Consider the following 15879-nt stretch of genomic DNA (forward strand, 5'->3'; position numbering starts at 1 on the left):
TTATTTACATTTTAGGATACCTGAGGATTAAATAGAAATGGAGTTTGACTTGTTTGAACAAAGTTTAGCGGTAGATTTTTGGACTCCTTTGTCTGCATGTTGAACGAGTGGATTACTGAAATCGATGGCGCCAACTGAACAGACTTTTGGGAATAAAAGACAGATTCTATTTAACAAAACGATCATTCATGTTGTAGCTGGGACCCACAGGATTGCAAACAGAGGAACATTTTCAAAAGCAAGTGATTTATTTAATCGCTATTTGTGATTTTACGAAGCCTGTGGTGGTTGAAAAATATGTTGTTGTGAGGCGCCGTCCTCAAACAATCGCATGGTATGCTTTCGCTGTAATGCCTATTGTAAATCAGACAATGGAGTTCAATTAACAAGAATTTAAGCTTTTAAATGATATAAGATACTTGTATGTTCATGAATGTTTAGTATTACAATTATTTATTTGAATTGCGCGCCCTCCAATTTCACAGGATGTTGTCGACAGCCTATCCCTAAGAATTAAAACTCGTTTTTCAACCACTCCACAAATGTCTTGTTAACAAACTATAGTTTTGGCAAGTCGGTTAGGACATGTAGTTTGTGCATGACACAAGTCATTTTTCCATCAATTGTTTACAGACAGATACACCTAATTGACTGTGCCTTTAAACAGCTTGGAACATTCCAGAAAATTATGTCATGGCTTTAGAAGCTTCTGATAGGCTAATTGACATCATTTGTGTCAGTGTCAGTGGTGTATAGGTGAGGACGGAGTCAAGCGCAGGAAACAGTACTGAGTAAAAATAATGTACTTTACCCTGGAAAAATAAACAGTACAAAATATCCATGTGGGGAAATACAATCCCAAACACACAAGACTAACACATAACAGGAACAATCATGTACAACATATAACGGGAACCAGGGGGTTAAATAGGGAAATAATAATAACTAAATGGGAACCAGGTGTGTACACTCAAGACATAACAAATGGAAAACAGAAACATGGATCGGTGGCAGCTAGAAAGCCGGTGACGACGAGCGCCGAACACCGCCCAAACAAGGAGAGGCACCAACTTCGGGCGGAAGTCGTGACAACTTGAGTCAATTGGAGGTGTACCTGTTGATGTATTTTAAGGCCTACCTTCAAACTCAGTACCTCTTCGCTTACATCATGGAAGAATCGAATGAAATCCGCCAAGACCTCCGAAAAAAATTGTAAATCAAGTCAAATCAAAGTTTATTTGTCACATGCGCCAAATAGAACAGGTGTAGCCCTTGCAGTGAAATGCTTACTTACAGGCTCAAACCAATATTGCAAAAAAGGTATTAGGTGAACAATCGGTAGGTAAAGCAATAAAACAACAGTAAAAGACATGCTATATACAGTAGCGAGGCTATAAATGTAGCGAGGCTACATACAAAAAATTGTTAGTCATGCTGATTGAGGTAGTATGTTCATGTAGATATGGTTAAAGTGACTATGCATATATGATGAACAGAGAGTAGCAGTACCATAAAAAAAAGCCATACTACAGTTTGCTGCACATGGGGACAAAGATCATACTTTTTGGAGAAATGTCCTCTGGTCTGATGAAACAAAAATAGAACTGTTTGGCAATAATGACCATCGTTCTGTTTGGAGGAAAAGGTGGCTTACAAGCTGAAGAAAACCATCCCAATCGTGAAGCACGGGGGTGACAGTATCATGTTGTGGGGGTTCTTTGCTGCAGGAGGGCCTGGTGCACTTCACAAAATAGATGGCATCATGAGGTAGGAAAATGATGTGAACATATTGAAGCAACCTCTCAAGACATCAGTCAAGGAAGTTACAGCTTGGTCGCAAATGGGTCTTCCAAAGGGACAATGACCCCAAGCATACTTCCAAAGATGTGGCAAAATGGCTTAAGGACAACAAAGTCAAGGTATTGTAGTGGCCATCACAAAGCCCTGACCTCAATCCCATAGAACATTTGTGGGTAGAACTGAAAAGGTGTGTGCGAGCAAGGAGGCCTACAAACCTGACTCAGTTACACCAGCTCTGTCAGGAGGAATGGGCCAAAATTCACCCAACTTATTGTGGGAAGCTTGTGGAAGGCTACCTGCAACGTTTGACCCTAGTTAAACAATTTAAAGGCTAATTGAGTGTATGTTAACTTCTGACCCACTGGGAATGTGATGGGAAAAAAAGCATTTCACATTCTTAAAATAAAGTGGTGATCCTAACTGACCTAAGACAGGAAAGTTTACTAGGATTAAATGTCATTAATTGTGAAAAACTGAGTTTAAATGTATTTGGCAAATGTGTATGTAAACTTCCAACTGTACCTTCTTTAATAAGACATCTTGAATCCCCCTCCTGCACCTTCTCACGAAATCCTGTAATACAGTATCTGCCAACAAAACCACAAGTAAACACTTGTATCCATCTGTGGCCAGTTTACCTTAAGACAGCTTTGTGGATACATGTAGTCTGCACCACCTCATTGTCAACTACTTCAGACTATTGTTTGCTTGGTCAGCCATATCGGGAGAGTCAGGCTAATTTTCACTGGATTGGATTATAATTTGTCCGGGGAATTGCATCTTTGAATGTGTTCCCGTACACTCCTGCTGCTAATGCATGGCGTTCACGACCGGGGCCGCCCCTGATCCTGTTAACAAAAGACTTTTGGACAAGTGCCCTCCGCCGCTCTTTAAAAAAAAAAATGATAATCAAGTTTAATAAGTTCAACCACAAGTTCAGCCCCTCAAATTGAAAGTGCACTTTCAAGAAGTGCTTATTCATTATGTAACCCCACACACTCAAAGTCCTTTTGCTCTTCCCAAATGGGCCAGATCTATTCTCTGGCTGCACCTCGTTCTAAGTGCATTAAGACAGGTACATTTTAAACTCTTCTCCCTGTTTTTCATATTCAGGGATACACGGCGTGTAACAAAAACAAACAACAAACTTTCCCTGAACCAAATATCCACTGACTGCTATTATGAGTATGTGTTAAGTATATGTTGTTCTCCAAATCACGTAAAAATTGTATCTAATCATTTATGCATATGTTATTGGATGGTGCCCTCATTGATCATGTCCCCGCGTATAAATATCTAGGTATCTGGATTGACGAATAGCTATCTTTCAAAAAGCATGTTGATGAGTTAGTTAAGAAATGAAGAATTCAAATTGGAATAGGAATAGGTCATGCCTTTCATTAGATAGCAGAAAACAAATCATTCAGTCGACTTTCATACCGGTTATAAACTATGGCAATATTGTCTATATGAATGCAGCTGCGACTTTATTGAAGCTATTGGACACAGTTTATCATAGCGCGCTATGCTTTAATACTGGCTTTAGGTTTGGTACACATCACTGCATTCTGTATCAGAAAGTAAGCATTGCCCTCTTTGACGTCTCGTAGAGCGATGCATTGCAACTTCCGCCGTACCTTACTTTATTTTTTATCTTAGACATACAAGATATCAGATCCGGTCTCCATAGAGTTAGGTAAATCTGCTTTTAGTGTTTTTTTGCACCTTACTTGTGGAATGATCTCCAAGGCTCTCTAAAGTTGGATGAGTTGGTTCCACTAAGGCGATTCAAAGGGCTGATTGAGGACCTTCTTACTGAACAATGTTTGTTTTCTATGATTTGTGTTTTTCTTTTCGTGCATTGATGTGAATATTGATGTGTATTGATGTGTATACAGGGCACATCTGTGATAGAGACCTTGGTCTCAGCATGACTCTGTTAAATAAAGGTTAAATAAAGCATTTGAATAAAATAAAGCCAAGAGAGTCCCATGGGCCTTGCCCGACTTGACACAGACGTGGCATTGAGTCCTACGCTAATGAACGTAGTAGCGTGCCTTCTCTTGCCGGACCCATTTCACACGAGGTCACGGGCCAAGTCAAAGGGTCAACTGGTTTGGTCTGGATTAATTGAAGTAAAGGGAGAGAGGGGAAGGATATGCCAGTGGGTGCTGCTGGGAATAAATCTGTCAGTGTCTAGGGGTGAAAGACAAGAGAAATAGGCTAGTGAGTGGCAAGGCCTCAAACATTTTTCGATACCCCTACCCGAGGTAGAACAAAACACAATCATGTTTTTTTCATATTTCTAATGCCTCCCATTTATGAAATGGATGGTTGTGTAAAAATATGTTACTGCAAAAGTGGTTCAATTAAAAGATTGGGACACCCAACCCTAAACTAAAAAAGTGCAGAATGATGCCTGGCTGAGGTGGATGGGCCACATAAACTCATGTAACCCAATATTGCATAAATGTGGAATACATGTAGTCAGTTGTCTTCCATACGTACACAAATAAACAGCATTAGGATATCTTAATGCACCTTGCAAATATAGACCTGTAAACACGGAGATACAATAGGTGGAAATATCAACTATGAATATTTATGATGAATGTGAGATTTACTTTCTGGTAGCTGATTAATAGACAACTTTCCAAGTAAAATTGGCTCTTATTCAGTGCTGTATGGTCCTGCCTGAAAAAAAATACATACAGTTCCACAACTTTTGATGTTATGGCTATTGCAATCGGCTCTAAGTAAAACAAGTGGGCTCAGACATCGAAATGAAATGTTTTGGAGACCAAGGTTCCTTGAAAGATGTATATTTAGCCCCTGCTCTTGTAATTTAGTCAGGGGGCCACCACAGATTATCTTTTGGGCCGTCCTGGATTTTGCCTCAAATCCAATATGGCGCCCAAATCCAACATGACTGCCATAATACCATTTGATGGAGTTCAAATCACATGTAAATATTTATTTTTGTACATTTTTTTCTTCCAAAAGGTTTCTTCAGCTGTCCCCATAGGAGCACCCTTTTTTGGTTCCAGGTAGAACCATTTTGGATTCCATGTAGAACCCTCTGTGGAAAGTGTTCTACCTGGAACCAAAAAAAGGTTCTTCAAAGGGTTCTCCTATGGGGACAGCCAAAGAACCCTTTCAGGTTCTAGACAGCAGCTTTTTTCCAAGAGTGTAGATGATAGGTATTTTTTTCAGAACTGTGTTCAACACTCATGGCCATAAAGGCTGTTTTGGTGTAAATATATGTTATTCTGAATCCAATATGGCCAACCTAATTACACTCAAACACCTTCACCTGCATATAAATTGCCCTGGTTTATTTTGTATTGTGTTATTTTGTCTTGCCTCTGTTGTGTTCCAGTAAAAATCAGCCGTTTCCAGCTACAATAGTCATTTACAACATTAACAATGTCTACACTGTATTTCTGATCAATTTGATGTTATTTTAATGGACAAAAACATGGACATTTCTATGTGACCCCACACATTTGAATGGTAGTGTATTTATTTTTTTAAATATCAAAAAGTAACACAAAAAAATTACACAACAATAACGAGGCTATATACAGGGGGTACCGGTACAGAGTCAATGTGCGGGAGTACAGGTTAGTCGAGGTAATTTGTAAAGTGACTATGCATAGATAATAAACAGCAAGTATCAGCAGTGTAAAAACAGAGTGGGTGGGGGGTCGTCAGTGTAAATAGTCCGGGTGGCCATTTGATTAATTGTTCAGCTTGGTTTGGTTGTAGAAGCTGTTAAGGAGCCATTGGATCCTAGACTTGCCGTGCGGTAGCAGAGAGAACAGTCTATGACTAGCGTGCCTGAAGTCTTTGACCGTTTTTAGGACCTTCCTCAGACACCACCTGGTATAGAGGTCCTGGATGGCCAGTGATATACTGGGCAGTACATACTTCCCTCTGCCATGCGGTCAGAGGCCAAACAGTTGCCATCACTACCTGCCAAATCAGGTAGCGTAAATTCAACCAGTCAGGATGCTCTCGATGGTGCAGCTGTATAACTTTTTGAGGATCTGAGGACCAATGCTAAGTCTTTTCAGTCTCCTGAGGGGGAATAGGCTTTGTCGTGCCCTCTTCACGACTGTATTGGTGTGTTTGGACCATGATAGTTTGTTAGTGGTGTGGACACCAAGGAACTTGAAGCTCTCAACCTGCTCCACTACAACCCCGTCGATGAGAATGAGAGCGCGCTCGGTCCTCTTTTTCCTGTAGTCCACAGTCATCTCCTTTGTCTTGATCACGTTGAGGGAGAGGTTGTTGTCCTGGCACCACACGGCCAGGTCTCTGACCTCCTCCCTATAGGCTGTCTCATCGTTGTCGGTGATCAGACCTCCCACTGTTGTGTCATCGGCAAACTTGATGATGGTTTTGGAGTCGTGCTTGGCCATGCAGTCATGAGTGAACAGGGAGTACAAGGGGGGACTGAGCGCGCACCCCTGAGGGGCCCCTGTGTTGAGGATTAGCGCAGCGGATGTGTTGTTACCTACCCTCAGGACATGGGGGCGTCATGCCAGGAAGTCCAGGATCCAGTTGCAAGTAAATGTGCAATAGATTATGGTCATTATGTGCTAAACTATGTCGAATATTGGCCCGTTGGAAAATAAACTCCCTACTACATCACCCAGTTCAGGCTGAATTTGATTTACACTACCCGGTCAAAAGTTTTAGAACACCTACTCATTCAAAATATATTTTTATTTGCACAGTACAGAGAGATCCCTGATCAAAACCTGCTCCAGAGTGCTTAGGATCTCAGACTGGGGCAAAGGTCACTTTCCAACAGGACAACGATCCTAAGAACACCCAAGACAACGCAGGTGTGGCTTTGGGACAAGTCTCTGAATGTCCTTGAGGTGCCCATCCAGAGCTCGGTCTTGAACCTGATCAAACATCTCTGGAGAGACCTGAAAATAGCTGTGCAGCGACACTCCCCATCCAACCTGACAGAGCTTAAGAGGATCTGCAAAGAAGAATGGTGAAAATCTCCCCAAATACAGGTGTGCCAAGCTTTTCAAGGCTGTAATCATTGCCAAAGGTGCTTCCACAAAGTACTGAGTAAAGGGTCTGAATACTTATTTAAATGTGATATTTCTGTTTAAAATGTTTTATACATTTGCAAAAATGTCTAAAACCCTGTTTTTGCTTTGTCATTGTGGGGTATTGTGTGTAGATTGATAAGGGGGTAAAAGCATTTGAATCAGTTTTAGGGGTCTGATTACTGTCCTAATGTACTGTGTCAAAAATAAAGCTTACGTTCATCATACATTTTGTGGTAGAGATATTCCACCCTTTAGTATCTCTGTGTTTACAGGTCTATATTTCCAAGATGCATTAAGATATCCTAATGTTTTTTGTTTGTGCATGTAGGGCAGATAACTGACTACTTGTATTCCACATTTGTGCAATATCAGAGCTTGCAAAATTGGTTACATGAGCCTATACTCCCCCCCCCCCCCAACCATCTATTTAATAAATGGGATATATTAGAGATGTGAAAAACATGGTTGTGTTTTGTTCTACTGCGAGTAGGGATATCTCCAAAACTAAAGCTCTTTTTGAGGATTGGCCACTAAATCAAATCAAAGTTTATTTGTCACATGCGCTGAATACAACAGGTTACAAGTTACAGGTTACCTTACAGTGAAATGCTTACTTACAGGCTCTAACCAATAGTGCAAAAAAGGTATTTGGTGAACAATAGGTAAGTAAAGATTTTTTTTTAAAACAACAGTGAAAAGATAGGCTATATACAGTAGCGAGGCTACATACAGACACCGGTTAGTCAGGCTGGTTGAGGTAGTATGTACATGTAGATATGGTTAAAGTGACTATGCATATAGTCTGGCGGATGGTTTGGCGGATGGTGGGACACAATGCAGATAGCCCGGTTAGCCAATGTGCGGGGGGCACTGGTTGGTAAATTGAGGTAGTATGTACATGAATGTATAGTTAAAGTGACTCTGCATAAATGATAAACAGAGAGTAGCAGCAGCATTAAAAGAGGGGTTGGGGAGGTGGGGGCACACAATGCAAATAGTCCGGGGAGCCATTTGATTACCTGTTCAGGAGTCTTATGACTTGGGGTAGAAACTGTTGAGAAGCCTTTTTGTCCTAGACTTGGCACTCCGGTACCGCTTGCCATGCGGTAGTAGAGAGAACAGTCCGTGGCTGGGGTCTTTGACAATTTTTAGGGCCTTCCTCTGACACCGCCTGGTGTAGAGATCGTGGATGGCAGGCAGCTTAGCCCCAGTGATGTACTGGGCCGTACGCACTACCCTCTGTAGTGCCTTGCGGTCAGAGGCTGAGCAATTGCCGTACCAGGCAGTGATGCAACCAGTCAGGATGCTCTCGATGTTGCAGCTGTAGAACCTTTTGAGGTTCTCAGGACCCATGCCAAATCTTTTTAGTTTCCTGAGGGGGAATAGGCTTTGTCGTGCCCTCTTCACGACTGTAAGATAGAGAGATGATAGGATCTCCCAGATTGGTGCTTGACAAGGGCCGTGCTCCGCTCCCCTGATCATTGTGTATGCGGCAATTACAGTCGCCTCTTCGACACTCCCGCTATTGTGCTCTATCCCCCTATCCGTCTGTCAACACACAGAAATTAGAGATGACCAAGAACGAACCCCGAGAAGTCCACCAAAAAAAACACACACACACTTGTTTAATTGCGAGCATTTGACAACAAGAGCTATTCATTAGCTGGGCATTGAGACGGGCTTGATGAAGCTTGGGGGTCGGCGACAGCTGCCAAGACTGGAAACTCGTTACCTGTACTGCTGCTCGTCCTTGTCACATGTTTGGAGCTCATCTCGTCAAGTCTCTTCTCATCTGCTCCATCGGTCTTTCCAGAATTAGCTTGTTTATGGAGTAGCTTGTTAGCCTAACTAACTGCCCTGAACCGGCTTACCCTTCTGATGTACCATGTACAATGCTTCATTTCATTCTAGTTTCATTCTAGGCTCCACAGCACAGTGTGTTGTTTGGGACTATTGATTGTGTACTAACGTTGGCTACTACGTACACTGTAAAACGCTCTCCATTAAAGTGCTCTTCTCTGAGAGTTTCAGAGTAGGGTGATGTCACCTCAGATCTGTACTGAGCACAGGTCAGCTGAAGTCGGGCCGGGGGAGGCGGTTTGCTGGGGTCTGGAGTTTTTTTTTTCTTGTTTCCAGACAGTTTCAGACGGCAGGAGAGAAGAGTGAGAGCGGAGTGACAGACACGATGTGCAGTAGAGAGCGAAAGCGCTCGTCTTTGCCAGTGTCGTCTCCATAACTATATTCATTCATGGTTTGCGGAAGTATTTGATTTGATTCAAATGAGGCCCAGTTTTGCAGCGTCCTGCTTGCCCTCAATAGCAATGCCAACAAAAAAAGCCTTCCTAAGAACTGCGTATTCCTCCCTCCGATTTCTGTCATTTGTGTTGTGTACGTTCTGCTCTATAGTTGTGTTTTGATGGACCCCCGCTTCCTCTCTCTAGCCTCTGAGCCCAACTTGAAGCTCCGGTCCAGGCTAAAACAGAAGGTAACGGAGCGCAGAAGTAGCCCACTTCTACGCAGGAAGGACGGTCCAATTACCACCGCCAAGAAGCGCTCTCTGGACATGGCTGGTAAGCTTCTGCCAGCCCAAGTGGAACACGTGCAAACTTGCGCGGCCCTTGCGTCTATGACTTCAGTACTTTTCTGTAGGTTGAAATCAATAGGTTTCCAACCTGGTACATTGATCAGTATGCATGTTGTGTGGGAGCCTCATGTCTTGTGTTTTATGTATTTTTTTTTGTAGAATCGGCCTGCAACAGCGCTCCTGGCTCGGGCCCCAGTTCGCCCAACAACAGCTCCAGTAACATCACCAATGAGAATGGCATCGCTGGCTCCATGTCCAGTAGTTCAGTAGAGGTAAGCACTAAGCAGCCACTCGAGCATTTAACCCACATTAAGCTGATAGCTTACTGTGACCATGCAGAAACCAGGAGCTTCTGATATACTGTACTGTTCTCTTTTCAATCTGCTCTGATGTTGACTGTTCCCAGTCACATTGCTGAGGGCTGTTTGCTTAATATGGCCCGAGCCAAACAGTATGTTTACGTCCCACCTGTTAGTTGTTGGCTCACACTGTCAGGCGTGTGCGTGTGTGACTGTTTGTGTGTGTAAGTATGTGCACATGAGTGTGTAAATGCAAGTGTCTCTGTGCATATAGGGTAGGTGCATCTCTGTATCCTTGTGAGTATCTAAGGCTCTGAGCGTATGTGTCTCTGTAAGCAACATGTGCTCCAGATGGCCAGTGTAGACAGGAGGCCACAGGGGTCCGGGGAAATGACCAGACAGGGCTGTTTATTTTTGCAGAGGGGCCTATTTGTCTGGCCTGTGTCTGTGTTTCAGTGTCTCTTTCTGACTGTGTGCTCTTCTGTTTGCAGGCCTCCCCGGCCCACAGGCTGGCTGGCCGAGAGGGCCCCTTGAGCCAGCTGTCTCTGTACACATCGCCCTCGCTGCCTAACATCACCCTGGGCCTGCCAGCCACCGGCCCTTCCAGCGTTAGTTCATACACCCACTTTTCTCTCGTTCTTTTAGTTTTTACTTTCGTTCTTTCTTTCCGTTCGTTAGTATCTTTCTAACCTGACATTTCACTTTCTCCCTTTCTCTCTAGCCCACTCCCCCCCCACACTCTCTCCACCGCCTTCCCCCAATTTCTTATTTTCTCCATCTAACTAGCTATTTCTCCCCATCTTTTCTCTCACTCACTCTCTCTTTCCTTCTCTCGCTCTCTCTCCTTTCTTTCTCCTCTCCTCCGTCACTTTGAGGGCTTGCTTGCGCACATGGCCCTTTCAGAGTGGAAGAGTCTACATAGAGGAGGCCCTGTCTAGACCTAGTCCATCTGTCATATGTGGCTTTTCAGCCTCACTCCATTTCAGAAAGGCCCTGTTGAGAGACAATGACCAGCAGTCAGTGACGCATGTACTACCCCCCATCTCACTCTCTCTCACTCTATATCCGTTTCCAACTCTTCCAAGTCAGTTCAGGCAGAACGTTATTAGTTCACTGTAGTTCACTTATATATTTTGCCCTGTAATGGTTTAGAGGGAAATTACACTACAGTTAAAATGTTTCTTGGTTTGCATTAGGGGCAACTTTTCTCCTATCTCTCACACTCTCTCTCTGTGTCTCTCTCTCTCTCTCTCTTTCTCTCTCTCTGTGTCTCTGTCTCTCCCTCTATTTGTCCCTTCGGATGACGTCGGGCCAGCAGGAAGGTGACAGGCTTTCAATGCACGATAGACTGCAGCAGGGCTTCCCCATAACCACTCCCTTCATCCCAGGGGCCCACCTGCCCTCCTACCTGACCGACGGGGGCTCGGCACATAACCCCCTCCTCCAGCACATGGTCCTCCTGGAGCAGTCCCAGAACCCACTAGGTCTGTCCTGCTGTAAGCATATCCACTCCGTCTCAGGCACATAATCTCTAAAACCTGGTTTTAAAAGGACCACCTTGTGTGATGGTTTCAGTGGCGGCTGGTGAAAGGAGGAATGTGGTTGACATTTCCATTCCAGCCAGTACAATGAGCCTGTCCCCCGGGTTTAAAGTGACAGCAGTCTCCACTGGTTGAGTCCTCGATGTTACTGGAGAATCATCCTATTCGTGTTGTGTCTTTGTTTTCATGTGTTTCAGGCCTTGGCGGAATGCCCCTGCAATCGTCCTCCATCCACAAGCTGCGTGGGCAGCACCGTCCCCTGGGGAGGACCCAGTCGGCCCCTCTGCCCCAGAACGCCCAGGCCCTGCAGCAGCTGGTGGTCCAGCAGCAGCACCAGCAGTTCCTGGAGAAACACAAGCAGCAGTTCCAGCAGCAGCAACTCCACATCAACAAGGTGTGTGTGCATGCATCCTTTGTTATTTTATGTGTGTGTGTGTGTGTGTGTGTGTGTGTGTGTGTGTGTGTGTGTGTGTGTCTGCTGCGTTATGAAGCACAAGCAACAGGCTCAGCAGCAACACAACAACTGTACATCGGCAAAGTATTGCCTGTCCTGTGTGCATGTTATGGAGGAAGCCGCGTCCTTCTATGGTCGACAGGAAAGAGCTCAGTGTGTGTGTATTTATGTGTGTGTGGTGATTAGGGAAGATGGAGAATCATAAGAATCATAAGGTCGGAGCAGGGTGGGGGTGTAGAGATAATTATTGCTATTTTTTCTCCCTCTTGAATTTCTCTTGTATTGTGACATTCCTGAGGATTATATGGTGGGTCTAATCCTGGATGCTGATGGATTAAAACTGTGTTCCAGCCGGTGTCTATTCCACAAGTTACCTCTGGCTAAGGCTATGACATTGCAATACCTATTTAGTGTTCCACCCCACTGCGTAATCTACTGTCTCATCAGCCCAACCAGGCAATTTAGAAATTTGATGTCCACTGTGAAAAGCATCTAGACATTTCCCCTTTCTTTTAGACTACCACTTGGTTTTCAACAGCATAGATTTGTATAAACCTTGCTGTCTCTCTCTCTGACGTTTGCAACATCGTTTCAATATTGAAATTCGATCTCCACTGTCCCATTGAGGATTAGCGTGTCACGATGAGACTGCTTTTCTCAAACAGTTGAAATCATGAGTCAGCATAATTTTTATGGATATATACAGTGGGGCAAAAAAGTATTTAGTCAGCCACCAATTGTGCAAGTTCTCCCACTTAAAAAGATGAGAGAGGCCTGTAATTTTCATCATAGGTACACTTCAACTGTGACAGACAAAATGAGAAATAAAATCCAGAAAATCACATTGTAGGATTTTTTTATGAATTTATTTGCAAATTATGGTGGAAAATAAGTATTTGGTCAATAACAAAAGTTTATCTCAATACTTTGTTATATACCCTTTGTTGGCAATGACAGAGGTCAAACGTTTTCTGTAAGTCTTCACAAGGTTTTCACACACTGTTGCTGGTATTTTGGCCCATTCCTCCATGTAGATCTCCTCTAGAGCAGTGATGTTTTGGGGCTGTTGCTGGGCAACACAGACTTTCAACTCCCTCCAAAGATGTTCTATGGGTGAGATCTGGAGACTGGCTAGGCCACTCCAGGACCTTGAAATGCTTCTTATGAAGCCACTCCTTCGTTGCCCGGGCGGTGTGTTTGGGATCATTGTCATGCTGAAAGACCCAGCCACGTTTCATCTTCAATGCCCTTGCTGATGGAAGGACGTTTTCACTCAAAATCTCACGATACATGACCCCATTCATTCTTTCCTTTACACGGATCAGTCGTCCTGGTCCCTTTGCAGAAAAACAGCCCCAAAGCATGATGTTTCCACCCCCCATGCTTTACAGTAGGTATGGTGTTCTTTGGATGCAACTCAGCATTCTTTGTCCTCCAAACACGACGAGTTTAGTTTTTACCAAATAGTTATATTTTGGTTGCATCTGACCATATGACATTCTCCCAATCTTCTTCTGGATCATCCAAATGCTCTCTAGCAAACTTCAGACGGGCCTGGACATGTACTGGCTTAAGCAGGGGGACACGTCTGGCACTGCAGGATTTGAGTCCCTGGCGGCGTAGTGTGTTACTGATGGTAGGCTTTGTTACTTGTTCCCAGCTCTCTGCAGGTCATTCACTAGGTCCCCCCATGTGGTTCTGGGATTTTTGCTCACCGTTCTTGTGATCATTTTGACCCCACGGGGTGAGATCATGCGTGGAGCCCCAGATCGAGGGAGATTATCAGTGGTCTTGTATGTCTTCCATTTCCTAAAATTTTTAACCTTCAAACCAAGCTGTTTACCTATTGCAGATTCAGTCTTCCCAGCCTGGTGCAGGTCTACAATTTTGTTTCTGGTGTCCTTTGACAGCTCTTTGGTCTTGGCCATAGTGGAGTTTGGAGTGTGACTGTTTGAGGTTGTGGACAGGTGTCTTTTATACTGATAACAAGTTCAAACAGGTGCCATTAATACAGGTAACGAGTGGAGGACAGAGGAGCCTCTTAAAGAAGAAGAACAGAATGCATAGATTTGCAATTATGCTAATTGGCATAATTTGAGTCAATTGGAGGAGTACCTGTGGATGTATTTTAAGACCTACCTTCAAACTCAGTGCCTCTTTGCTTGACATGGGAAAATCTAAAGAAATCAGCCAAGACCTCAGGAAAAAAATTGTAAACCTCTACAAGTCTGGTTCATCCTTGGGAGCAATTTCCAAATACCTGAAGGTACCACATTCATCTGTACAAACAATAGTACGCAAGTATAAAAACCATGGGACCATGCAGCCATCATACCGCTCAGGAAAGAGACGTGTTCTGTCTCCTAGAGATGAACATACTTTGGTGCGAAAAGTGCAAATCAATTCCAGAACAACAGCGAAGGACCTTGTGAAGATGCTGGAGGAAACAGGTACAAAAGTGTCTATATCCACAGTGAAACGAGTCCTATATCGACATAACCTGAAAGGCCGCTCCGCAAGGAAGAAGCCACTGCTCCAAAACCTCCATAAAAAAGCCAGACTACGGTTTGCAACTGCACATGGGGTCAAAGATCGTACTTTTATGGAGGAATGCCTCTGGTCTGATGAAACAAAAATACAACTGTTTGGCCATAATGACCATCATTATGTTTTGAGGAAAAAGGGGGAGGCTTGCAAGCCGAAGAACACCATCCCAACCGTGAAGCACAGGGGTGGCAGCATCATGTTGTGGGGGTGATTTGCTCCAGGAGGGACTAGTGTACTTCACAAAATAGATGGCATCATGAGGCAGGGAAATTATGTGGATATATTGAAGCAACATCTCAAGACATCAGTCAGGAAGTTAAAGCTTGGTCGCAAATAGGTCTTCCAAATGGACAATGACCCCAAGCATACTTCCAAAGTTGTGGCAAAATGGCTTAAGGACAATAAAGTCAAGGTATTAGAGTGGCCATCACAAAGCCCTGACCTTAATCCTTAATAGAAAATGTGTGGGCAGAACTGAAAAAGCATGTGCGAGCAAGGAGGCCAACAGCCTGACTCTGTCAGGAGGAATGGGCCAAAATTCACCCAACTTATTATGGGAAGCTTGTGGAAGTCTACGTTTGACCCATGTTAAAACACTTTAAAGGCAATGCTACCAAATACTAATTGAGTGTATATAAACTTCTGATCCCCTAGGAATGTGTTGAAAATAAAAGCTGAAATAAATCATTCTCTCTACCATTATTCTGACATTTCACATTCTTAAAATATAGTGGTGATCCTAACTGACCTAAGACAGGGAATGTTTACTCGGATTAAATGTCAGGAATTGTGGAAAAACTGAATTTAAATGTATTTGGCTAAGATGTAAGTAAACTTCCAACTTCAACTGTATCCTCCAAACACCGGCTTCGGGGGGAAATATCACATAATTACCCTCTACGGCAGGTACTCCCATACTGGGGTACCCGTCCCTCCAGGGGTACGCGCAATGCCATGCCGTCAGGGGTTCACACATAAAAATAAATACAAATCTTCACATTCTCAAACAGTACATTTATATTTTTCAACGGGGCTATACATTTGGGTGATGTTTTTTTCTTTCCTGAGTAGCCTCGTTTCACTGCCAAAATTGCGAAATTGAACCTTCCAGAGTTCAGCGAAATAACAACGCATTGTCAAATACAGGTAGTCTCGTCAGGTAATTAACATCCAATCACCTTAACCGTTAGTCTCTCGTGGGAAACCTTTACTCTTGCGCAGACATTTAGAAACTAAACATGACAATTTGAAAAATAAGCCACAGGAGTTTTTTGAGCGGGAATAAAGACGACTTTCGAGTAGTAAGACGTATAAAAGCAACAGATACCATGAATAAGACTGAGCTAAATGTCTCTTATATGTTGAGCTACCGAGTGGCCAGAACAGGCAAGCTCCATATTATTTTGGAGGACTTCATTCTTCCTGCTGCCGCCGATATGGCTGGGACAATGCTGGGGGAAAAGGCCCCAAACAACTATACAGACAATGACTTCATCAAACAACACTGTTTCACAACGCATCAGTGATATGGCAGGAGATGTTTAGAAACAATTATTGCTTCGCATACAAGCCAGTGAAT

General features: G+C 43.6%; 1 protein-coding gene across 1 annotated transcript in view; it reads left to right on the top strand.

The window, feature by feature from the left end:
• The window catches only part of LOC115107801 (histone deacetylase 4-like), a 125362-nt gene that overhangs the window by 57903 nt on the left and 51580 nt on the right, over window positions 1-15879 (top strand). Inside the window, exons 6-10 of the mRNA XM_029631457.2 lie at window positions 9317-9445; window positions 9619-9731; window positions 10250-10366; window positions 11077-11254; window positions 11497-11693. Of these exons, the coding sequence (XP_029487317.1) occupies window positions 9317-9445; window positions 9619-9731; window positions 10250-10366; window positions 11077-11254; window positions 11497-11693 (734 nt within the window). The remainder of the gene's footprint in view (window positions 1-9316; window positions 9446-9618; window positions 9732-10249; window positions 10367-11076; window positions 11255-11496; window positions 11694-15879) is intronic.

This window comes from Oncorhynchus nerka, linkage group LG3 (assembly GCF_034236695.1).
Source record: "Oncorhynchus nerka isolate Pitt River linkage group LG3, Oner_Uvic_2.0, whole genome shotgun sequence".
NCBI lineage: Eukaryota > Metazoa > Chordata > Actinopteri > Salmoniformes > Salmonidae > Oncorhynchus > Oncorhynchus nerka.